The sequence below is a fragment of the Halichoeres trimaculatus genome, unplaced genomic scaffold (assembly GCF_033239565.1).
Source record: "Halichoeres trimaculatus isolate MK-OKI-2021-1 unplaced genomic scaffold, fHalTri1.1 fHalTri1_scaffold_22, whole genome shotgun sequence".
NCBI lineage: Eukaryota > Metazoa > Chordata > Actinopteri > Labriformes > Labridae > Halichoeres > Halichoeres trimaculatus.
The window spans coordinates 89956-114822 of record NW_027437200.1 but is presented as its reverse complement, the minus strand read 5'-3'; the positions used below and the strand labels follow the sequence as shown (position 1 = coordinate 114822).

The 24867-nt window shown below is 43.9% G+C and overlaps 1 protein-coding gene across 3 annotated transcripts in view; it reads right to left on the bottom strand.

Moving 5' to 3' along the window:
• The window catches only part of phka1a (phosphorylase kinase, alpha 1a (muscle)), a 65536-nt gene extending 41170 nt beyond the window's left edge, over window positions 1-24366 (bottom strand). For all 3 annotated transcript variants that reach the window (XM_074699248.1, XM_074699249.1, XM_074699250.1), the window contains exons 1-17: window positions 24065-24366; window positions 16569-16727; window positions 16397-16444; window positions 7642-7810; window positions 7479-7561; window positions 7304-7384; window positions 5503-5601; window positions 5205-5351; window positions 4118-4171; window positions 3854-3976; window positions 3665-3760; window positions 3480-3587; window positions 3303-3381; window positions 3092-3226; window positions 522-631; window positions 257-401; window positions 99-177 (exon numbers count right to left, since the gene is read on the bottom strand). In XM_074699248.1, the coding sequence (XP_074555349.1) occupies window positions 99-177; window positions 257-401; window positions 522-631; window positions 3092-3226; window positions 3303-3381; window positions 3480-3587; window positions 3665-3760; window positions 3854-3976; window positions 4118-4171; window positions 5205-5351; window positions 5503-5601; window positions 7304-7384; window positions 7479-7561; window positions 7642-7810; window positions 16397-16444; window positions 16569-16727; window positions 24065-24142 (1793 nt within the window). In that variant the 5' untranslated portion in view covers window positions 24143-24366. The remainder of the gene's footprint in view (window positions 1-98; window positions 178-256; window positions 402-521; window positions 632-3091; window positions 3227-3302; window positions 3382-3479; window positions 3588-3664; window positions 3761-3853; window positions 3977-4117; window positions 4172-5204; window positions 5352-5502; window positions 5602-7303; window positions 7385-7478; window positions 7562-7641; window positions 7811-16396; window positions 16445-16568; window positions 16728-24064) is intronic.
• Between the last annotated feature and the right edge of the window lie 501 nt (window positions 24367-24867).

The following is a 24867-nucleotide window of genomic DNA, read 5'->3' as shown; positions in this document are numbered from 1 at the left end:
CAACTGTGTTTAAATATCTGATACAAACTCCTTTATCATCCTTAAATTTCCAGAAACAAGATGTGGGTGTTGACCTTGGCATCCCCCTTTAGACTTACCTGGATCCTCCATAATATCCATCCTGTAGCTTCTTCAGTGTAGCCAGGACTGCCGGGTCCAGGTCTGTGCGGTCCTCAGCTAAAACACACAGATTTATGTTTAGAGCACGCAAAGTGTGTAATTTGCAGGCTACAGTGAGTTTCAGTTTTCAGTTTACTCAGCATGGTCTGTGAGATGGGGAAAGTGATGGTGGGTCGTCCGGTCATCCTCCATCTGGAGGCCAGGTAAGAGATCTCCGTCCTCAGTGACTCTACGATCATTTTGTTATCCAAGGCCAAGTAGAACTGCTGATGGTCGATGAACTGGAGGGATTTACCAACAGAGGCATGATGGGAAAATGTATTCAACAGGGATTTTAAAGCTGTAGCACATTTCCGTCAGAGGACATGTTTTGATTGACATGAGGACTTCTTCTCACGAACCTGAGGCGTGAATGAGAAGATGGTGTTCCTGATGATGTAGAACTTGGAGGTTCCTAGGACTCCAATCCTCCTGCAAGGTCGTCCGGTCAGACCCAGCCTCGGGTTACGACCTGCAGGAGAACCAACAGGATATCCTAAAACTACAAATGGTAAAAATGATTCAGCATCTTTATATCTGTAGGTGGATGTTCTAAACCATTTCCTGAGGTCACTTAACCCTTTAGCACCTGATGTGATCTGCGGACACGTTTGGGCAAGTGCACCATTAATCCTAAACGGTTTGCATGATCAGAAAAATTCCAGTGGTTTGTGAAAGCTGAGACGGTGCTTTCTCAGCCAACATGAGGTTTTAATGGTATTTTCACTCAGCCATTTAAGGAGCCCATGAGTACACACAAAATGTGGAGCAAATGGATGCCAGGAGTATATAAATTTCTCCTAAAAAATACCAAAAAGAACATCCTCACTGGCTATAAAATCTCCACTGAGGTTTCTGCATAATTCTGAGACTAAACGAGCAACTTCATGTGAAAAAAGGTAACATTAGATGAGATGAAATATGGATGAATGAAGTTCTTTTTGTCTAGTTTTTACTTCGTATGCATAATTATGTCTATTGAATGAGGCTTCTATTCTGCAGTGACTTTTTTAGAACAGTGAACCAAGTCTTACTTGTTAAACATGAGCAAAATTAATCGTTGACAATGTGTAATAACCTCTACAAACCATGCTGTTTGTACTGTATAAATCAGCGCGGGAAAAAAATGCATGTAGTTATTGTGCGATGTAAGAACAGTGTAACAAGCTTTCTTTTTACTGTGTAAGCATGATTCGAGGCTTTGATTGTGTGATATCCTTTGTAAATCAATGCACAAAACCTTATTAGTTCAGTTAGTGTAGCCAGCTGAATTTCACTTTTAGTTTGTCCCATGTCGAGAAGCAGCCATCCTCAGTGGTGTGTGTGTGTGTGTGTGTGTGTGTGTGTGTGTGTGTGTGTGTGTGTGTGTGTGTGTGTGTGAGGAGAGCAAGAGCTGTATGGATGGTGGACATTCTGGTCATGTTACCAGTCACCTTTTTTAATTTACAAAAGAAGAGACAATGCTCATAAATTTTGATGTACATATGTTTTTTAATGTTCAAATCCTAAGTTTGTCCTTTAAAATTTATTGCCAATGTTTGATTGCAGTGATTTTTTCCTTCACAACACCTCTAAAATCCGATTCTGTCTTTGTGTTTTTCTTTTCTTTAAACTATTTTACTCTCATATAACAGGCAGTAAATTGAAAATAACTCACAGGTCACAGGAGCATACTTAAAGTTGGGGGATAACCAGGACAAATCACAAGCCAGAAGAACAGCAGGAGAAAGGGTTAAAAAATGGGAGACTCCCTCCATATTTAGAAGTATTGGCAGCCTGCCAGCACTCCTGATTGGTAAAAGTAATGAGTATATATGTGAGACAGATTGACAAAGACAAAAACTAAAGACATTTTCTCTTTTATTTTAGGTTATTCTAGTAAGTTTTGTAAACTCACTGAAGAATTTTAGTCCTTCATTTATGTAAAGTCTCATTTTTATTTTTTATTTCAACAAAAATGTTTTTTAGAACTACAATAACCTTAACACGTACACAGATGCATGTCTGTTGTGCTTTTTTTTTTTTGCTTTTATTTACGAAGCATTTTTCTTGTCTTCCTTTAAAATTACATAAAAGAAATAACCTGTTTTGTCAGCCAGAGCTTGTTGCAAACTTCATGTTTACAATAAATATTTAGCAAAATCATAGCTAGAGTTACTTCACCCCCACCACACCACCTCCAGATAAATAAATAAATAAAAAAAATTAATGGCACGACCAAATTATGTGCTGGTGCACTTTCTCAGTTGGTCTCACCACGGCTACCAGTTAAAAAGTTAGGTTAGAGCCCTGTCAAAATAAGCAAAAAGGTCCAGGCAGGCTTTTTTAAGGCTCAGGGGATAAAGGGTGAAAGATGGGTACTGTGCTACTTTTGGTCCTTATCCAATGCTTTTCACCTAGCAGGAGCTGATCCATAACCTTGCAGAGCAGATAGACCTGCCTGATTCAGTTTCTGAACTCCTGCAGGTCCATCTTGCCAGGCTCCATTGACCAACAAATTCACTCGGCTAAATTCTACCCGGCCCAATCAGGGAAGAGAGGCGGGAGCTGTGGGAGCAGACGTGACGTCAGCAGACTTTCGTACTTGTCAGCATTCCTTTCATTCTTAAGTTAAATTTATAAAAATGGAAGCTGTCGTCTTTTTCACAGCTGTTTCTCGTGATTCAGTAGTTGTTCATTTATTTTTTCTTGGAAGCATCGGCTCACATAAGCTTCGTCAAACCGTGGCTTGATGTGGATTGGTCCGTGGTGAGTGTGTTAATCAGAACGGTCGTCCAATCACCAGCTGCAGATTTTTTTTTGAGTCCCACCTCTGAAAACAAATCTGAAGAGCTGCTACCCAGATGGACTAGTGAAATCTTTCCGTGGCGGACATATGAAACTGTTCGTCTGGCATGTCAGGTTAGCTGATCCACCCCCTTTGAGGTCATACCAAGTCTGGCATAGATATGGCTCAGGACTCTGGAGGGCTGCACATGGATTGGGTGGATGTCAGCGACGGTCTCCACGTCCATACCGTTCTTCAACAGCAGCTCTTTGATCTCCTCCGTTTCTGCCAGAACAGAGACTACAGCAGGAGACGTGATCAGTCCAGAGTCTCAACAACAACAACCAAACACCTACAACATGTTATGGAGACTCACCCTGGACCACCACGTCAGGTTTGGGGATGGTGGAGAAACGTCTGTTCAGGGGGTCAATTTCTCCAGGGGCCAGAAACCCCTGTAAAGGAGAAAGATTAATTTGTTGTCATGGTAACCACCTCTCTTTCTCAGTGGCTATGACTATGACCTGTGTTTGCAGACCAACCATTGTCTCACCTCAGACAGCAGGTTCCCCAGGATATACAGAGACTGTCCCCACTTCAGAGGACAGTTCCCCATGGGAATCCTCTCTGCGGAGTGAGGGTTCTCGTACTCCTCCTCCACCTGGAGGCAACACAAAGTGAAATAAAACATTGACCTGGGATATAAAGACACACCACCACTAGACTGCAAAGTCTGACCTTATCTGCAGGAACGCTATAGAGCTCCGGCACCAGTCTGATCCCATCTTTCTGCTTGATGAGGATCCCCTCCAGAGCCTCCTGGTACTCCTGGACCTTTATTGGCAGATCAAGATTAAATCTGTGGTTAGTGCTCACCTGGATACAGGCAGGCCTGGAGTAAGGAGCAGAAACAGTGATGTTAAAGACCTGCTCAGGGCTGTTGATGAAGATGCCATCCAGGATGAGGTAGGTCCAGAAGAGCGGCCACTCACACTCAATGTTCTCAAACAGCTTCAGCTCAGCGGACTCATAATACAGACGGCTTGGATCCTGAAGAGAGAGACACAGAGGAAGAAACTGCTCTGAGCTAAAGGTCAGCCATTAAGTGCATCTATAAATACCTAACTACCTCGACTGCAGACAGAGCCATCAGAGAAACAAAGGAGACACCCATCCATACAGAGTGTTTACCTCTTTGGGTGTTTTGTGTCCGTCCCTGAGGAACCTGCAGCAGCCGTATCGACCCTGAGTCACAGACACAAAGACGTCAGCAAATATGAAAAAAATATTTTACAATCTATTTCTTCAAATGTGCTGTGAGGAGGATCTGTTCTACTTGGACCTTTTGCTTTTGGCCTGGAGTCTCACACACACTGTGGTGAAGATGTGGCCCTTAACAAGGCGTGTTTGTTTTGGAAATGAATGGAGATCACATCTTCTTTTTAACTCTTCTTTTCTTTGTTCAAGACAACTTTTTTTTACCAGATACAACGCCACGAGGTAAAGTATTTATTAACACTTAGGTTGAGCTACACTTTAAAACGTGACAACAAGCAAACTGTCAGTTTGGACTGCAGTTTAGTAGCTGCTACATTTGCCTCTACTCACAGCCCGGTGACTGAGACTGTCTATAACGTCTAAGGTTAGTGAAACCTGGTTGTGTCCTACCAGTGTTCATCCTCCAACTCCAACCTCACAAAACAGACCTAACGTAGCGTGACTCTTCAACCTTCTCTTCACCACTGCAGAATAACTGCTGCATGTGGTTTGGAATGAACACGAGCGCCGACAGTGTTGTGTTTTAGCCTTCAGCCCATCTTTTAACCTTTAGCTTGTGTTTTAGCCTTTAGCCTGTGTTTAAGCCTTTGGCCTGTCTTTTGGCCTTTAGCTCATGTAGTAGAATGAGGTGGAATTTCGGAATAACCTACAATGGCACTGATAGTCTAATTTTAAATTGTGAATTAGGATCCAGCGTTTATCTAGAAAGGAGACCTTTTCAAGAAAGTCTCAAAGGGATTTCAAAATGGGATAATTGCAACTTACAGGTAACGAAAACCTCAAACTCAGTATGTTAAAAAACAGAGAATCTGGTAATAAAGTTGACCAACAATGGTAAAATGACTTAAAGCTGGTTAAATGGTCGTGGGAATGTAGAGTACAATCAAACCAAAAACAAGCTTCTGCACATCTTAACCTTGCTGTCCTCTTTCTAAAATTTAAACCCTCTCCATGTTCTTTCTGTTCTCCTTGTTTCTGGTTCTTTTTGCCTCCTCTGTACCTGCAACTTGGAGATGATGTCCTCCTTTGTTATGTTGACTATGCTTATGTCCTCCACAGCAAAGGCCGGGTAGGAGATGATGGCCAGGACTCCGGCGTCCACCTCTTTGGAGATGGAGGCTCGAGGTAACATGGAGGTCAGGATGGACTGAGAAAGGAGTTGAGTGATCGTCAGAGAGATTTTGATGAGATACCAGTGCTGTACATTTATAAATCTGTGTGTGTGTGTGTGTGTGTGTGTGTGTGTGTGTGTGTGTGTGTGTGTGTGTGTGTGTGTGTGTGTGTGTGTGTGTGTGTACCTGACAGTGCTGTATGTCATCAGCCAAAGCGTGCACCACAGATCCAGGTCCACCTTTAGCTCCAAACAGGTTGAGTTCATCCAGAGCCTCTAAAGCTGCCTGCAGACACACAGCATCATGTAACCAAAATTAGACAGAATAGCTTTACTGTGGTTTGTGTCAAACTGTGGCGTGAAGAAGAGGGGCAGTCAGGCTCAGCTTGTCCACAGATTATCACCAAATGGTACAACTTGGCTACATATTGGGTTATTTGTTTTTATAGAATAATCTAGGTTATATAATTTCAGTCATCTTGAACTCATAAATAAAGAGGTTCCTGCAGAGTAAAGAGAAAGTTTGATGTTTAATACCAGCAGTAATGTGTGATTACTGGTCTTTAAAAAGTTCAAAGTGCAGTCAGCAGGACTGTCCTTTAAACCTGTGTTAACTTTTACAGCTATAATTCTTTTCAGTCATCTCCTCTGGGCCTCTATACACGTGTGTCAGTGTCTGTGTGTGCCTCAACATCCACCCTTCCCTGTGTGATGATTTTTCGGTTGTTTCAGGAATGTTTCTGTAGGGAAAGTAAGCATGGTTACATCAGCCAATCACAGAGCGCCCAGTGAACAAGTTACTGAAAGAAGCTGATGACAGTGAGTGAAAGAAGCAAATCAGAGCAGCTACAATAGTAGACGTAGCACGAAAGAAAAGCAACCAAAGTGAAACGAAACGGCAAACAGAAAAAGCTTTTTTCTAAACAAGGGTAAAGCATGGTTCAACTTTCACTCACTTTTAGGAACATGGAGAGCAGCATGAGACAAATAGGGGAACGAGTTGGTATGTGTTAGCTTGTGCTAACATGCCCAGCTCTCGAGTCTCTCCCACCTACAAACCCGATGCTAAAGGTGGTTGCTGGGCTGGTAAGTGTATTCTGGTAACTGTAGGCACAGTTGGTGGCAATGGGAGTGCTGCTGCCGCTGGCACTGAACCAAAGAGGGTGAGTCCAGATTAAATGTTGTGTTTGCTAACATGTAATGAAAATTCCGACAGACCCTACTTTTAATTCAAAATCACTGAACACCTCTCATCCAATCAGACATAAGGACATTTTACCTAACACTCACATTAGGACATCATGCCTCTCTCCCTCATCAGATACCACTAACTGCATGTCAATGCTTACAGGAGGTTCCTGTAGAGGAGCCTGTTTCCAAAGTCTTAAAATAAACTGTGTCCGTGTGTGTGTGTGTGTGTGTGTGTGTGTGTGTGTGTGTTATTCCGAGTCTGACACTATTCCTGGAAGACCAGAGAGAACCTGATACCTCCTGAACACTGCCGGGCAAGGACGGAGCTGGGTCAGTCCCAGAGACAGAGTGTGAAATACTCTGTGTCTAAACCTTAAACTGGAGGACTACTCTTTGATTTGACGCACTTCAAAGTTTGAGATGATATGTTTTAAGTCTTTTTACTGCTGGATAAAAATAAAAAAAAACATATTTTCTTTTACCTTGAAATGACATGGTCAGCCTTGTTTCATCTGTACAGCAGTTGGGAAGAAGTGGTGCAGCTGTGTGTGTACAACTTAGCACCAAAAAAAAATCCTTCACCTGATCCAGTATAAACAGTCTGGGTCACAGAAAGGTCAGTGTAAAGGCCTCTGCCGTCACTTGACACCTTCCACCATACGAGAGATGTCTTACTGGAGCATCTGTTCAGCTCTCAGCTCTCAGCATGCAGGCTGCTCTCTGGGCTCTATCTTCTGCTTATTGATGAAGTCTCATGGAGCTCTTTATTCTGTGTGTTTCTGTGTGTGTGTATGAACCTTGGCCATGCCAACAGAGCTGGCGTTGAGCTCGGTGATGCCCTGGTTGGTTTTGTCTCCTCTCTCCCACATTCCATAATCCTGAGGGGAACCAGAAAAGAAGGCAGCTTTGGTATCAGTTCAAAGACCTTAAATCATGAGAAATGGAGGTTGTCGATGATAAATATACACTCACAGCCACTTTGTAAGCTGCCTCAATGTAGAACATTAGATTCTGAACAACGTCCACTTCGTCCTGGGTGTAGATGATGTGGAGACCTAGTGGAAACACAGAGAGAGATGACTGAATGAAGGCTCATCATTATTAGTCTGAATGAGATTGTTTGCGACATATTCACCTGATGCTGTCATCTGAGCCAGGAAGAGGAGGAAGAGTGAGGTGGCATCCACCTGTAGGTGACCCCACTGGTCGTCCCCGACAACAGTAGCACAGGTCTTGGTGTCGTACTTAGCATGGAGCGAGTCTGAGGTACTTCTGCTGTATTTAAACTTCTCTACTTTATCCAGCTGCAGGAAAACAGGTCAAAATTTACAGGAAGATACAAAAATAGTTGGTTTACATCTTTTTATCCTTTGAATATTGTTGTCATAAACTTTTTTCAGTTAGTTATGACTTCTAACAGGTATTTAACTGTTAGCTCATAGCTACAAGTCCACAACAATACAGGATGCAGAAAAGGATTTATTTTTCCAAAACTGTAAGATTCTGTATTTCAATTAGTAGCCCATAGATAGCTATAGCGTGGCGTGACAGATCTGCAGCATGTTTTAGGTTCTTTTATCTCACTGTTTTGGTTTTACTGCCAGAACCAGGAGACTTCAGGTTTAATTAGGAGTGTAACAATTTGTTTTAACGATGATTCAATTTGTATCATAACTCGTGAAACAATTCAAAGACTTGAATTGGGTTCAGTAACTTTTTAGTCAAAAATTTAACCAGTATGAATAGAATAGACTAGAACTTGTCATTGTAACAAGTACAACAAAATCAAAGTCACAGCAGCAATCATGAAAACAAATGCAAGAAAGTGTATAGAAAGTGCAACAAGGTCCATAAGAAAATAGATGATTACAGCTTGTCCATCATTGTCCAGTCAGCCAGCCTCCACCTCCACAGGGTCCAGGACTGAGCTTCTTCATCAGTCTGTTCTGTCTCTGTCTCCTGGATCCTGTCTGCTCACGGCAGGTGAAACTCTTCCAATGTGGAGTCGGTGTCTGATGTTAGCTTCGTTAGCTATGTCTGTGAATAGCATGATGCTACTCTGCCCTCTGGTTTTCCCTCTGTTGCTGGGTTAGCACAGCTAGCTCGTCCATCTTATTGGGGATAAATCTTACGTTCATAACGATGGATGGAAGGACAGGTCCATGTTGTCACTTCTTAGCTTACACCTGAGAACCAGCAAGTCGTCTTCACCTCCTTCACCTCCGACACGTCTCTTCCTTGTGGGAAGACATCAGGCCTTACGCCAGTTAGCATTGACATGCTACAGGCTGCTAACAGCTGAGTTCACACGTAAACAATGCAGCCATGGATACATGTAGGATCTCCAGACAAACACAGGAGAAAAGTAGTAAAAATATCACTGAAGCCACAAAAAGTTTGGTGTCCATGCCAAAAAACATGAACCATACAAAGTAATGATCCACTCCAAATACAAACATTATGAAAAAGAGACGAAAAAAATTGCAAGAAACGGAAAAAAGAGAGAGCTGCTGCAAGAGGCAGCCATAGCCAACAGGGCGGCGCCTACCTACTGTGTGAAATAAAGTTTCCTAGATTCCTGTTGTATCTTGTAGGGGAACCAGGTATAAATAAATCATTGATATAAACAATCAAGAAAACAACAATTAATGGCAAATTCATTCACATTTTATTTGCTGACCTAGTGCAACAGACACGTCAGTAGGTTTATCCGATACTTCTGCATCTTTTTTTCATCATAAAGATAATACATATCCTACAAACAGCAAGAGTGGCATTATAATTTATAGCTTGCCAGCTTCTCCTATGCCATCTGCCATTCTCTGCTTTGTTGTCTGCAGGCATGTGGTGATGATGTCACAGACAGGCAAATTAAATTGAGTAACGTTTGACGTCTTTATCTTAAAAAGTCCAAAAAGGACAAGTCCATATCAATTTTGCCCTGCTTAGATAAAACGCTTTATTTCCTCTGTAAAAGGGTAAAGCCAAAGCACAGGAAAAAAATGTGGGGGCTTTGACCAAAATGACCTTACCCCTCAGGCCCTTACACATCGTACCGATTTATTTCTTTTTAAAAAAAAATTATATCAATAAATGTTGCTCGGGAGGCCAACTTACAGAGCACAGACCGATGTAGTTGGATCACTGGAAAATAAACCAGTATAATGATGTGGTAGATGAATTGTTACAACCCCCCAATTCAATGTCAGGGGAACTAAACAGAGGCATGTTTTCAGACCACTGGTAAACCTTAAATAAGCTAGCAGTACAGCAGCGAATCACAGCACAGATAGTTTTCCTACTCAAAATATAAAATGTTCCTTGAAGGGCTACAGTAACCAGTTATTCTCATTTGATTAATCAATTGTTCGATAAATCGCTTATTTGATAAATTACATTAATTCAATTATTCCATTAAATGATTAATCCAATTAAAAAATGTTGAATTCTAAATTTAATAAGTTATACTTTCATCATTCATCCTGTTTTAGGCACTTTTTATGTATTTGCATTCTCACTTGGGCACTTGTATATCGTCACCCTATTAAAATAATGTCACACACGCACACACACACACAATGTTAATGGTTTTTATAAAAGCTATAAGTCTAGTTTTATTTTTTTAAGCTGTAGTCTTAATATGTAATTTTAATACAAACAAATAAGCAAAATAAATATCATTTATTTTAGTGTGGGCTCACAAAATTTATTCCCCCCTGCATAAGTCAGTGCACTGGTCAGGGCACCCCGATCTAAAAAGTCTGGACCTGCTCCTGCTTGTCAGAGCGCACCTCGTTGCAGGTAAGTTATGTTGCTCTGCTTGTCAGCAAATGGATTAATGCCGAATGGAGGGTTCAGTTTGTGGAGTAGAGAGAGTTACAGAGAAAGACGGGACTCAGCTTCCCCCAGGTAAAACTCAAACAACTTCTCAGTCATATCTGTCCAAGCAGCGCACCGCTTTAGTCGATCGCCCGTCTCCCTCCATGCAGTCTATGTTCACAAATTATGATCCATTCATATCATCAAAAGAGGGGATTTTCTTTGGTAAAGTGGGGATGTTCTAAAAAACTCTGATGTATATTTTTCCACTATTTAAATCTAACAATGATCAGGGACAAACAGAAATGGTTCAACGTTTCCCTTGCCCGGACGTGGGTCACTGGGGCCCCCTCCTGGAGCCAGGCCTGGGGGTGGGGCTCGATGGCGAGCGCCTGGTGGCCGGGCCTACTCCCATGGGGCCCGGCCGGGCACAGCCCGAAGAGGCAACGTGGGACCCCCTTCCCGTGGGCTCACCACCTGCAGGAGGGGCCATAGGGGTCAGGTGCAAAGTGAGTTGGGCGGCAGCCTTGGCAGACTGATCCTCGGCTGCAGAAGCTAGCTCTAGGGACGTGGAACGTCACCTCTCTGGCGGGGAAGGAGCATGAGCTGGTGCGCGAGGCTGAGAAATTCGGGCTAGATATAGTCGGTCTCACCTCGACACATAGCAAGGGCTCTGGAACCAGCCTTCTCGAGAGGGGTTGGACTCTCTTCCACTCTGTAGTTGCCGCTGATGAGAGGCGGCGGGCAGGGGTGGCGATACTCATTGCCCCTCGGCTCGGTGCCTGTACGTTGGAGTTTACCCCGGTAGACGAGAGGGTAGCCTCCCTCCGCCTTCGGGTGGGGGGACGGATCCTGACTGTTGTTTGTGGCTATGGTCCAAATAGCAGTTCAGAGTATCCACCCTTTTTGGAGTCCTTGGAGGGAGTGCTTGAGAGTGCTCCGTCTGGGGATTCCCTCGTCCTACTGGGGGACTTCAATGCTCATGTCGGCAATGACAGTGAGACCTGGAGGGGTGTGATTGGGAAGAACGGCCCCCCCGATCTGAACCCGAGTGGTGCTTTGTTGTTGGATTTCTGTGCTCGTCACAAGTTGTCCATAACAAACACCATGTTCAAGCATAAGGGTGTCCATATGTGCACCTGGCACCAGGACACCCTAGGCCACAGTTCGATGATCGACTTTGTAGTCGTGTCATCGGACTTGCGGCCGCATGTCTTGGACACTCGGGTAAAGAGAGGGGCGCAGCTGTCAACTGATCACTACCTGGTGGTGAGTTGGCTCCGATGGTGGGGGAAGATGCCGGTCAGACCTGGTAGACCCAAATATATCGTGAGGGTCTGCTGGGAACGTCTGGCAGAGTCTCCCGTCAGAGAGAGCTTTAACTCCCACCTCTGGGAGAGCTTCAACTGTGTTCCGGGGGAGGTAGGGGACATTGAGTCCGAATGGGCTTTGTTCCATGCCTCCATTGTTGAGGCGGCCAATCAGAGCTGTGGCCGTAAGGTGGTTGGTGCTTGTCGGGGCGGCAACACCCGAACCTGGTGGTGGACACCAGTGGTGAGGGATGCTGTCCAGCTGAAGAAGGAGTCCTATCACGCCTTTTTGGCGTGTGGGACTCCCGAGGCAGCAGACAGGTACCGACAGGCCAAGCGGAATGCAGCTTCGGCGGTTGTCGAGGCAAAAACCCGGACACGGGAGGAGTTCGGTGAGGCCATGGAAAACGACTTCCGGACGGCTTCGAAGAGGTTCTGGACCACCATCCGGCATCTCAGGAGGGGGAAGCAGTGCACTGTAAACACTGTGCTCAGTGGGGACGGTGCGCTGCTGACCTCGACTCGGGATGTTGTGGATCGGTGGAAGGAATACTTGGAAGACCCCCTTAATCCCACCGGCACGTCTTCCTTGGAGGAAGCAGGGTCTGGGAATGATGGGGTGGGCTCTTCCATCTCTGGGATTGAAGTCGCCGAGGTGATTAAAAAGCTCCTCGGTGGCAGGGCCCCGGGGGTGGATGAGATCCGCCCAGAGTTCCTTAAGGCCCTGGATGTTGTGGGTCTGTCATGGTTGACACGCCTTTGCAACATCGCGTGGACATCGGGGGCAGTGCCTCTGGATTGGCAGACCGGGGTGGTGGTCCCTCTTTTAAGAAGGGGGACCGGAGGGTGTGTTCCAACTACAGGGGGATCACACTCCTCAGCCTCCCTGGTAAGGTCTATTCGGGGGTACTGGAGAGGAGGGTCCATAGGTTAGTTGAGCCTCGGATTCAGGAGGAGCAATGTGGTTTTCGTCCTGGCCGTGGAACTGTGGACCAGCTCTATACCCTCAGCAGGGTCCTCGAGGGTGCATGGGAGTTTGCCCAACCTGTCCACATGTGTTTTGTGGACTTGGAGAAGGCATTCGACCGTATCCCTCGGGGAGTCCTGTGGGGGGTTCTCCGGGAGTATGGGGTGTCGGGCTGCTTGTTACGAGCCGTCCGTTCCCTGTACGACTGGTGCCAGAGCTTGGTCCGCATCGCAGGCAGTAAGTCGGACTCGTTTCCAGTGAGGGTTGGACTCCGCCAGGGCTGCCCTTTGTCACCGATTCTGTTCATAACTTTTATGGACAGAATTTCTAGGCGCAGCCAGGGTGTTGAGGGGGTCCAGTTTGGTGACCTCAGGATTGGATCACTGCTTTTTGCAGATGATGTGGTCCTGTTGGCTTCATCAAGCCGTGACCTCCAACTCTCTCTGGATCGGTTCGCAGCCCAGTGTGAAGCGGCTGGGATGAGAATCAGCACCTCCAAATCCGAGTCGATGGTCCTCAGCCGGAAAAGGGTGGAGTGCCCTCTTCAGGTTGGGGACGAGATCCTGCCCCAAGTGGAGGAGTTTAAGTATCTCGGGGTCTTGTTCGCGAGTGAGGGAAGGATGGAGCGAGAGATCGACAGGCGGATCGGTGCAGCGTCTGCAGTAATGAGGACTCTGCACAGGTCTGTCGTGGTGAAGAGGGAGCTGAGCCGGAAGGCAAAGCTCTCTGTTTACCGGTCGATCTTCGTTCCCACCCTCACCTATGGTCATGAGCTTTGGGTAGTGACCGAAAGAACAAGATCGCTGGTACAAGCGGCCGAAATTAGCTTCCTTCGTAGGGTGGCCGGGCTCTCCCTTAGAGATAGGGTGAGAAGCTCGGCTATTCGGGAGGAGCTCGGAGTAGAGCCGCTGCTCCTCCGCGTTGAGAGGAGCCAGATGAGGTGGCTTGGGCATCTGGTACGGATGCCTCCCGGACGCCTCCCTGGTGAGGTGTTCAGGGCACGTCCCACCGGGAGGAGACCCCGGGGCAGACCCAGGACACGCTGGGGAGACTACGTCTCTCGGCTGGCCTGGGAACGTCTTGGGATCCCCCCGGAAGAGCTGGCCGAAGTGGCTAGGGAGAGGGAAGTCTGGGTTTCCCTGCTTAAGCTGCTGTCCCCGCGACCCGACCCCGGATAAGCGGAAGAAGATGGATGGATGGATGGAATGATCAGGGTATTATCTTTCAAAAGCAGCAGGTTTTACGCGTGTCGATCACATCATTAATGATTTACAGGTGAACCTAAAAGGGTCCTGGCTTTGTAAATGTTTCAGTCAAAGATCTTAATCAAACTCCTGAAAAGTGACTGATAGAAAACTGAAGGAATGGGGTTTAAACATTTACTGATAAGTGGTCTAGTTTATATTATAAACTTTTATAAACTCTGTTGATTTTGCCCTTCAAGGCGCTGGGTGTCAAAGACGCACAAGAACATTGTTATGACATTCTAGTTTCTGTTGTTTCGTCAGTGAACTGTAAAATCACACTGCGCACACGCGGAGTCAGCGTTTGCTGCAGTACAGAAGGTGCACAATAGCCGGGGAGAAAAATTCAAATTTTTCTTTCTTAAAATCATCAGCGAAGCAAAACTCGATTTATCACACACACCTACATTCAGCTGTACATTCAGCCTTGCTGCGCCCCCCCTGCATTTCCTCCACGCCCTCCAGTTAGGGAGCCACTGGCCTATGTCAAAAAATGACTTGGGCCATTTCATTTCTAGCCTAAGTCAGATTTTGGATCAATTAGAATAAAATGTGTGACTTGGGCAATTTAACAAGCTTTCATGATGGCGGCTGCTTCAAGAAGAAATAGAATCTTTAATGCAGAAGAAGCTGTAAACATGAGTTTTGAACCAGTTTCAGCTGGTAAGTGATAAGGTTTACTATCATAAAGGCGAGGGTAAAACGTTGTTCCGTAATATAGTCTAAGTTCACAAGTTATAGTTTAACGCAAATTTAGCCTTCTAGCTGGCTACCTATTCTCGGCAAGCCCACTTATTTCTGTAACCAAACATAATGATCACAAGGCAATTATACTGCTTCAGTTATACAGTTCTATTTAGCAGACGCTTTTGTCTTCAAGCAATGTGCAACACAAGCAAGACTTTAGTAGACAGAAGGGAAAATGTAATTACAGCAGCAAAGTGCTAAAAGTTATTTGGCTGCAGGTGCTGTCCTTAAGTGCAGAAAAGTTTTTTATTTTTTATTTTTCTTATGTAGAATAATGTAGCCAACTAACCACAATTGATTGCTGCAGCAATATACTTCAACCCTCAACAACTTTCAGTAATAAGTGCTGAAAATTCACTAAGAGCTGGGTCTGAGACCTTCTGCCTCATCCTACCCCTGAGGACAAAGAGGAGATGGTCAGCTTAAGTGCTTAAGTGTTCCACGAACAGATGAGTCTTCAGACATCTCTTACAGTAGAAAGGGACGCTGCAGATGGTATAGAGTTAGGTAATTCATTCCACCGTTAAGGAAAAGAGTCTGGTCTAGTGGGCAAGAAGGAGTGTAGACCTGGATCAGGGACCCCAGGTAGGCAGCAGCTGTTCTTGCCAATGTTTTTTAGCCAGAAAAAGAGTTTTGAACTTGATTGGAGCTGCCACTGGAAGCCAGTAGAGAGAGATTAGCAGTGGGTTGACATGTGCTGTGCAATTTTAAAATCAAAGAAATGTTTTTGTTTTTTGGTAGGAGATGTATGAGTATGCCTACTCAGTGTATGATTGACCAGACGTTTGTTCAACCGAGGTTGGAGTTATTTACGTTTTGAGTTTGCTTTATGGGATGAAAGGACAGTTAATGATCAGGTTTCAAAAAGATGTCAAAACTGGGTGTTGGAAATGGGTTAGGTCAATAAAAAACCCAGCAAAGAAGACCTGGAGAAGTGAGGAAAGGAACTGCCTACTGACTAATTTGATTTACCTGACATTTGTTTAATTTAACTCTGGTATTTCAGTTTTGAGTTGAAATAGAATGAAAGGGCAGTTTAAGCCAGGTTTAAAGTTGCCTAAATCACACTAGAATGTTAGAAAAATTGGCCTTAGTCACTTTATTCTTTAATGTTACATTATTGACACACAATTTTCTATGCATGTCAACGGTCATCCACTGTGAATGCCTTTTTGAATGAAATAATTAATAAATATCATAAGCGCTGTATTTGGTAAAGTTTTTTGTGTTTTCCCAAAAACTTGAAAAAATGAGTCAGGCCATTATTTTAACAGGGTGACAATATTGAATCTCCCCTCGACACTTGGTGCTAAAGGCCTGCCCGGTACACTGTATCTTGTTCTGGACTCACTTACACTTCGTATTCTGTATTTTATCTCAACTTACTTTTTTGTTTCGTATTTTGCACTCTGGCAACAGAATCTTCTTCAGGATTTATGAAGTGGATCTTATCTTATTGCCATAGCTGACACAGTCTATCATTTCATGATTTTATGAATTATTAAATAAAATACTTAAAAATTTAATACTTTAGAAGTTAAATCTGTCAGGTATTGTTTGTAGTTGAGTTAAATTAATGCAGGACTTTAAGCACAAAGGACTATTCATGGTTTATATCTGCTAAATGCATTGGACAGAACTTTGTGTAAAACATCATTTGCATTGATGCTTTTTATAAACGTTTAACTTGAAATTTGTCTCAATGTAATAAATCATAAATCATGAGGCTCTTGCTTTATCCTTGTCTTTATTTAGATTCATCCAGCAGCTGGAGCCCTGTCCTGTGTTTCTCAGACCACATACCTGCCTCATTATGCTCTGCAGGATGCCTCTCATCAGCTTCACCACACTCTGCAAAGAGAGAAAGACACTCAAACATGTGACTCCAGGAGTCCAACAGGGACACATGGAACCAACCCAGGGCCCCACATGGACTAAGTTTCAGTTAAACACACAGAGAAAGTCAAAGCTCTACCTGCTCCAGCTCATAGGCCTTGGCCTTGTCCTCATCCCTGTCCGCGTTCTTCCTATAGGCCAAGCTGAGGGCCCACACTGACACCACGCTGTAAACATTGTCTCTGACCCAGGAATGAGGCTGATCTGGACTGGCTGGAAGGAGACCTGTTACTGGATCCTGACAGAGAAGATATCAAAGGTCAAAGGATGGCTAATAACTCACTGAAGAAGATTATTTTGATTTTTCTGTGCTTGCTTCATGAGACCAAGAGATTAAAATACACCATACAATGAAACTCCATTTCCCATAAGCCCCAGTGTTTCCTGTTAAAATGAGGATGTTTCTTTTCCGACACGTGTCCTTGATAATATCACAACACATGAGCTGAGATGCAAATTCAAACCACAGCACAATTTTCAGACTGCAGTCCAGGGTTTCCGCTACACGTAAATGACCGTGGCGCACCGCCATGCCAAAATAAAAGCTGCCAGGTCTTCAGAAATGTGATCTTTTTTCCCAAATGTTTCAAAGGTGAATTAAACTGTACAGGGCTCTTGTACATGAAACGAAAACTACCTAGATTAAAACTCACACTTGTGGGAGGATCATGGTCAAAACCAAAAAGAGACAGAACTATAAAGCTTACAATTCTCAGCCCTCAGCATCGCGCACGGCAAAATTCTGCCCCAATGCGCATACGTAGGACACGCAGTATTTGGAGCAAATCGATTCCGTGCTTACTTTGACCATTAATCAGTGTTTACAGATACTTGTTTATGCTGTAATGATGCAAGTCACATCAGAAATACCCCACGAGTCGTGAAGTAAACTTTCGTTTTCTGCACTGTATTGAGTGTTCATATCTGTATATAAAGTCAGCACGAGCAGAAGTCCCCCCTGTCACTGTGTGTGGTTTATATCTACTTTAAACTTCATCCCGATCAGTCTGTGGAGACTGTAATGATGATCAGCGCTGTGAAATTAGTGGCACATATTACGCACCTGCTGATCATTAATCCTCCTGGTGCTCCTATGGGCGAACATGTTGCATTTGAGTCACCACTCTGCTGTCTCTGGAACAGAAGTTTCAGTTTGTCTATCTTTCCCTTCATTTTTTAAAAATCAACAGAGGAGTTTTCCTCCAGCTTTTGATGAACAAACCTTAGAGCCTGTTAGCTTTCATACCAATAGCCATGGTTACATGAGGGGTTTTTCATCTTTCCGAATGGAATCTTTCTGACTGACTTTCGGAAACAATAGTATACATAGAAAAGAATATTCCAATCTCTAGTCTACATGTGCCGCTATAATCAAACAGAATAGTCAATGGGGCATGCGCAGAAAAACGTAAACATCACGTAATTTATCAAAGTTGCGTCTCATGTCATATCTGAGCATGCGCTGAAAGAACGCACCCTGACAACTTTCAGTTTGAGTGGATATATGATACCTTAATGCAGGGCTATTCAACTGGCGGCCCTCGGGCCAACTCTGGCCCGCGGTAAAATTCAGACTGGCCCGCGGACCAGTTATAAATAAAATAAAAAATATCCATCTAACGGTACGGAGATGGGCTGTCATTGTTGCAACTCTTAAAAAAAAACAGCAGAGCACTCTTGTTTAATAGAACACAGTGTTTCCCATTAATTAATGAGACTGTGGCGGCCCGCCACAGTCTCATTTGGCCCCGCCACAGTCTCATATGGAGAAAAAAATACGATCCGTCACTGGGTCAGATCATTGCACAGCTGTAATTTCCTACCGCACGTAAACAAGCAAGAACAAGAGTGCGCGCGCACTGGTCACGCTCTAACACGTCGCTCTTTACTTGATACGTTTGACGCAAACCAGATTCCAGAGACACTTGAGCGGGCCGTCTGACTCTGAGGTACGTGCATTTTTGGGCATTAGCGCTCATGCTAACAGCAGCCGTTGCCACAGTAGCTCACTGCGCTGTCTGCCTCCCTTCACTGGAAGAGGACCGGCTGCACCGCGAACGTCTCGGTTCCAGAGTTTCAGTAACGAGAGCGACCACACTGTTTTAATATCATAGCGCATTCAGAGTCAGTGCAGGCACACAGTACAATCACCTGTTACCATCCCAACGAGCTGACACGGCTTATTATTTCATGGTCTCCTCTCCTGGGGCCTCATTTTTTACAGCGTGTGAAAGTCCTCTTAAGTTTCACTTACGACGAAAAGGCAAAACGTGCATACGACCAAAATATATACACTCTTTTCAGATCTATCAAACTCTGCGTACACACGGCTGAAGCTATTCCCTGTGATAAACCACACCGCGCCGAGAACAGCGTAAATGCGGTGACGTGAACACACCGACGTTTCCCGCCTTCAGCACGCCCGAACATAACCATATATGGTCAATGCAAATCAGTACGTGCATATTAAGTAGCCATGTGCGCTGTGGGATTTTTATAGTGACATCAGCGTAAGATGGTGAACACAACATACGGAGAGAGCATGGAAGAAGCTGAATTTCTCTCAAAGCCAGATACACAGCAATATCAGGAAATATCAGTCAGAAAATGATCTTGCATTGATTTAGGCTACATTTTGTGATGAAGTGGGCCTCAGCAAATTTAGGCATCTTTATTTATTTAGACTATTTTCTGCAGTCACTGTAGAAAAAAAAATAATGAAAACACAACAGTCCTAAATCCAGATAAGGGAGCAGAGAGAAGAAGAATAACGGTAGGCTACAGTCTCAGTAGCCTGATAATGGATCACAGATCATGGAAATAGTGTAAATAACCTGTTGTTGAAATGCTGTTCAGTAAATTTTTCAAAATATTGTGAGTAAGTGAGTTTTTGGTTTTGTTTCTGAATCAAATTTAAAATATTTCTGATATGCCTTTGTAAGTTCTTATTTATCAGCGTACGTTCATGTCCATGGTCCCAAACTGCACTTACTGTAAGGGCGATACATCGTGCTTAAAATCGTACACACACATTAAAACCGCTGAGGGTCAGCGACCCTGCCACCACAGTCTCTTAAAATCCTGTGGGAAACACTGGAACATCTTTGGTCCGGTGCTCACAGCCTATCACAGCGCATGTTAATGAAAAAAAAAAGCACCTTTGCGAGCTGGCGGAGTTGTGGCTAGCTAGCAGGAGCAGGAGTATTCATACAACAGATTTGTCAAAATGTCGCTGTCAACACTAAGGCCCCGTTTACACGACGCCGAAAACGGTCGATTCCGCAAACATTTCGTTGCGTTTTGGCCTTCCGTTTAGACAAGACCACGTTGCGTTTTCAGTGAAAACGCAAACTTTTGAAAACGCTCCCCAGAGTGGAAAGATCTGGATCTGCTCCTCCATCCAGCTTCGTGTAAACACAGAGCGGAGCATCTCAGGGTGAAACGCTGACGTCACCGCATGCGCACTTGCAGTTTCAGGTGAAGGCTCCGCGCTCAGCCACATTTCCAGTTGAGCCAGTAGTTGGCGGTAATGCGCGTTATGGTTGGATTGCCGACCGTCTCACACAACAAAACGGCAGAAAAAGAAAGAACAGAAGAGGAGACTTCTCCTCCTGGAGTCGTATGAACGCGGATCGTTTTCACGCCGTCCTCATGTAAACGCAGGTGGCTTTTAAAAATGCAAAGGAAGAATCGTTGCGGGAGTCTCCGTGTAAACGGGGCCTAAAGAAACGGAAAGTGGATGCAGAAAATCGCAAATTCAACAACGACTGGACTGAGAAATATGTGTACACCGAAACTGCAGAGGGTAAGCCGATGTGTTTGCTCTGCAATGAGTGCACTGCGGTCGCAAAGGACTATAACCTACGGAGGCACTTCAAAACTAAACACCCTGGCTTTGATGAAGCTTATCCCCTGGGTTTGGATGTTCGCCAGCGGAAATCAAAGCTCTTGCTGCAAACTACGAGCGAAGCCGTGTCGTCTTCAGTCGATCATGTTAAGCTCAACAGAAGGCAACTGCAGCTTCTCTCCACATAGCCTGGATCCTCGGTAAAAAGAAGTAACGTTGAAACGGTAAAAGAGTGCATGCTCGCTGCTACCGAGGAGGTGGTTACGGACAACGAAACGAGAGAACAGGTGATATTGTGCATCAAGACAATTCCCATGTCCGATACATCAACTGGAAGAGGGATAGATGTTTAAGCCAAAGACGTTTTTGAAACTCTTTTGGCTGAATTAAAGAAGGCTGAGGTTATATCCCTGGCTGTGGACGAATCCACTGACAGTTCAGACACAGCACAACTTTGTTCATTTGTACGTTTTTTTGATGGTGAATGTTTCAGAGAGGACATCCTGGGCTTGATACCACTTGAAGGGCACGCAACTGGTGAAATAATTTTCCAGACCATTGTTGCTCTTTTCAATGACAATGGACTTGATTTGGAGTGCATTAACATGCTGGTTACAGACGGCGCACCATCCATGGCCGGTAGAGTCAAAGGACTTGGGCGCGTTTGTCTGCCGTTGCACCGAAGATGAAGTCACTCCACTGCCTCCTCCACCAGAGCGTGCTATGCGCTCGACTTAGCGGTGAGTTGAAAAATACAATGGACACAGTTATGTCTGTTATTAACTTCATCAGATCAACATCCAGTCTTTAACACAGATTGTTTCGTCAACTACTTGCTGACATGTCAGCTGAACATTATGACCTGCTTTTGCATAATGATGTGAGATGGCTGAGCAAGGGCAATGCTCTCAGAAGGGTCTGTGAGCTCAGGGAGGAAATTGTCAGTTTTCTCCACAACAGCAAGCAGAAGAAAGCAGCTATGTTTCTTTCTCAAATGCTGGATGATGGATTTGTGGCAAATGTGAGCTTTTTGAGTGATATCTTTCATCATTTGAATGCACTTAATCTGGGACTTCAAGGGAAAGATAAAACTGTGGTTGATCTTGTTGAAAAACTAACTGCATTTAAAAAAAACTGGAACTGTTTTCATCTGACCTCACAGACAGGATGCTCCATTTTCCCTCACTCCGTGACTTTATCGAGTTGTCAACACAAACCACAGTAACTCAGGCAATGTTTGACTTTTTAAACAAGTTGAAAGACAACTTTGCATCCAGACTCAATGACTCTGACATGCCCAAAGAGTTGCTGCATTTCATAAGGGACCCATTTGCCAACACCCAAATTTCCCCAGAAGTGCAAGAATTTCTTGCAACACTTGACACTGATGAAGGTGCCTTGCAACTGGAGATCATTGACATGCAGGCATCTTCTGACATGAAGCGTACACATGACAGAGAGGGCTTTACAAAGTTTTGGACAGTATTTACTGATGTGGAAATATTTCCAAACACAAAGAAACTGGCCATCTATGTGTTAACGATGTTTGGATCTGCATATACCTGTGAATCCAGCTTCTCTCACATGAATGCCATAAAAACAAACGCTCGGTCCTCATTGACAAACGAGAGATTGCATCACTGTTTGCACATAGCCCTGACCTCATATCAACCATCCTTCTCTGCCATTGTCCATTCAAAAAAATGCAATCTCTCCCATTAGTAGCTTGTTAGTTAAGCAAGACAGTATTTGCTTCTGTTTTATGGATCATCCATGCAGACTCTTATTGCAGTTTTTTTGTTGACCTCTTGGTGGACAAAAGTAAGAAATCAAAGTTTGTTCATTTATAAATGTCTTAATTTGTTTAATGTCATGTTCCAGAATTGATCTGTAAAGATCTGCTTGGTAATTTTTTTTCCAAATGTTCAGCTACTGTAACTTATTGAGTGGCATGAAATCCACTGGCAAGTACAGTTAGCCCATTGTAAAACATCTGTTGTTACTGTAGTTTTTTTTTTTAAAGGAAATGCACTGCTATAGTTTGAGATGTCAGAATTGACCAAGTTTTATTGAATTTTTTCCTTGTAGCACAATAGAAGTTTTATGAATGTAGAAGAGCATTGTGTGAAATTAACATACATATTAAGAATGATGGCTTAGAGAAAAGTATGGCCCCCGGGTCTTAAGCTTTCTGAAAATTTGGCCCCCTAAACATTATAGTTGAATAGCCCTGCCTTAATGGGTTGAGGGGCTTCGGGGCTCCCCCACAGTTTCAAATAAAAAAAGACCCTGCAGTCTTTGCTGTTTCTCTCCCAGCCTTGGCTTTTCATACATGCACGTGAATGAAGCAGAGTGGATTTTCTTCTTTTACTTCCACATTGACTTCATCTTTTAACACAGAAAGGTTACTGCGTGGTTTCGTAACTGTTAGAGATGTGGGTTGGTAAGTTACACAAACACCAGAAAGAAGAAAACATGTTGAGCTGAAACCATGCAAACCTACAGCAAAACATATCCCATGATGCACGTGCAAAAAATACTAACAGCAGACTTTCAATACACTCTAAAGAAGATTTAATGTCGTGGTCTGCTGCCCCACAGTGAGCAGCCTCAATTTGCTGTCCTTGCGCAAGTATTCAGTGATCCATCTAAGCACTGAGCTGTGAACTGCTGGCTGGCTAACAGCCATCTGGGACTCATTCAAATCTGACTTCACTTTGAGATTGGCTCCTTACTTATTACAGCACAAAAAGAAGCTGGGGGAGTTTTAGACCATCCGGACTGGTGTTCGTTCGGGATATGACTTGAGTAAGGGAGGCACTGCTCCAACTTTGTCGGCTAAACATCTGGAGTTTTGGAGTTGACTAACAGCAATGTCTCCTACTAAGTAAGTTGAGAGTGGTGCTCTGGTGTCATACATGTCCTCTTGGATTCCTGTAAGTAGATGATAAAATATTGAAAATTGTCCCCTCTTGTGCCTTGAGTGGAAAATATGTAAAAGATTGTTCCCATATCTGCCTCTAAGTAGAGAATAAGTCTCTCCTGGATGCTCCTCCAAAAGAATAAACTTAAAAAAGGGGGCATTGTGCTTAATTACTCTTTATTCTGTCCCTCTGGTGGCCCCATAGTAGCTTCACATGATCAAGAACACAAAAAAATCTCTCACAACACTTAAGCCTCTTTCTGTTTCAGCTACTGGCTCTTGGGGACTAATACCCTTTCTTCTGATTGGACAGCCCTCTGGAGGCCTGGTGGGGGCAGAGCTCTGGGAAGACCTTTGTGTTTGAGGCCCGAAAACATGTCATGAATATGTTATGAGATGACCTTATCATTTTAGAAAGTTGTGCAAATTTTGTGAAGTTCCCATGAAGATCTTGGGAAGTTCTTGTTCTATTTTCTAAGAACTGAGCGTTTTCCATCAGGTCACAGACAGATGATTCAGGGATTTCAACAACATGTGAATATCTGTACTTTGATCTTCAGCTGCTTTAAAGTAGTAGAAGCACATGCACATGAATTATACATGTGTAAAATGTGTATATTGTGGCTTTGAGAGAGTGCCGCAGACTTGTGCCACCCTTCACTTACAACTCTAGCATGAAAACATGAATGTCTGCTTTCTATTAACGAGCCAACATTGTGAGGCAGCTCTGTTTTCACTCACAGCCTACTTAAAGTTACTCTAAAGTTTAATATATGCATATAAAAAGGTGAAACGAGTCACTTACTTGGTGCTTGAGGATAGTTTGCTGTACCATCCTGGCATAGTTGTCCAGTTTCACACCCGAGTTACTCCTGCTTCTCATGCTGACAGGTCAACGGTTCACTTCAAGTCTTCGCGGAAACAATGTCAATAGTCACTCGACACTAAAGTAATTTTAAGCTCCTTTTTGGTGCTTCAACGAGACGGAAAATATCAGGACGATCAGAAAAAGCCGCCTCACTGCTTGGCTGTCAGGAAAACAGCCCCACAGCAGCGACAAACACGGATATAGATCATAGCTTCTGTGGTAACCTGAAGCTGTGGTAAGCTAGCACATGGAGCGATACCAAAACAGGAAGTGGAGGGGACTAGGTTAAAAATAAAAGCTTCTAAGTATTTTACAAAACGGAAACCTAAGGTTTATATTGGGATCTTTATTTATTCATTTATTTATTTAGTGTGTGTGTGTGTGTGTGTGTGTGTGTGTGTGTGTGTGTGTGTGTGTGTGTGTGTGTGTGTGTGTGTGTGTGTGTGTGTGTGTGGATTTGTGAAATGTGAACCAACAGTTATGCAGATATATTGTTAAAAAAAATAGCAAACAGTGGATCTGATGGGAGCTTGTGACAGAGGCAGTCAGTTCAGTTTAGGTTTCTTTTATGTAGCAGCTTACAGTGTTCACAGTCGCACAAAAGGCTGCATGCACATAAACAAAGTTCTATCAAGAAATATATAGAGATAGTATAGCTATAAAAAACTTCAAAATAAATATAGTAAACTTAAACTAAACAGTTGTTTTTGACAAGGGCACTCTAATACGGGTTATGGAAG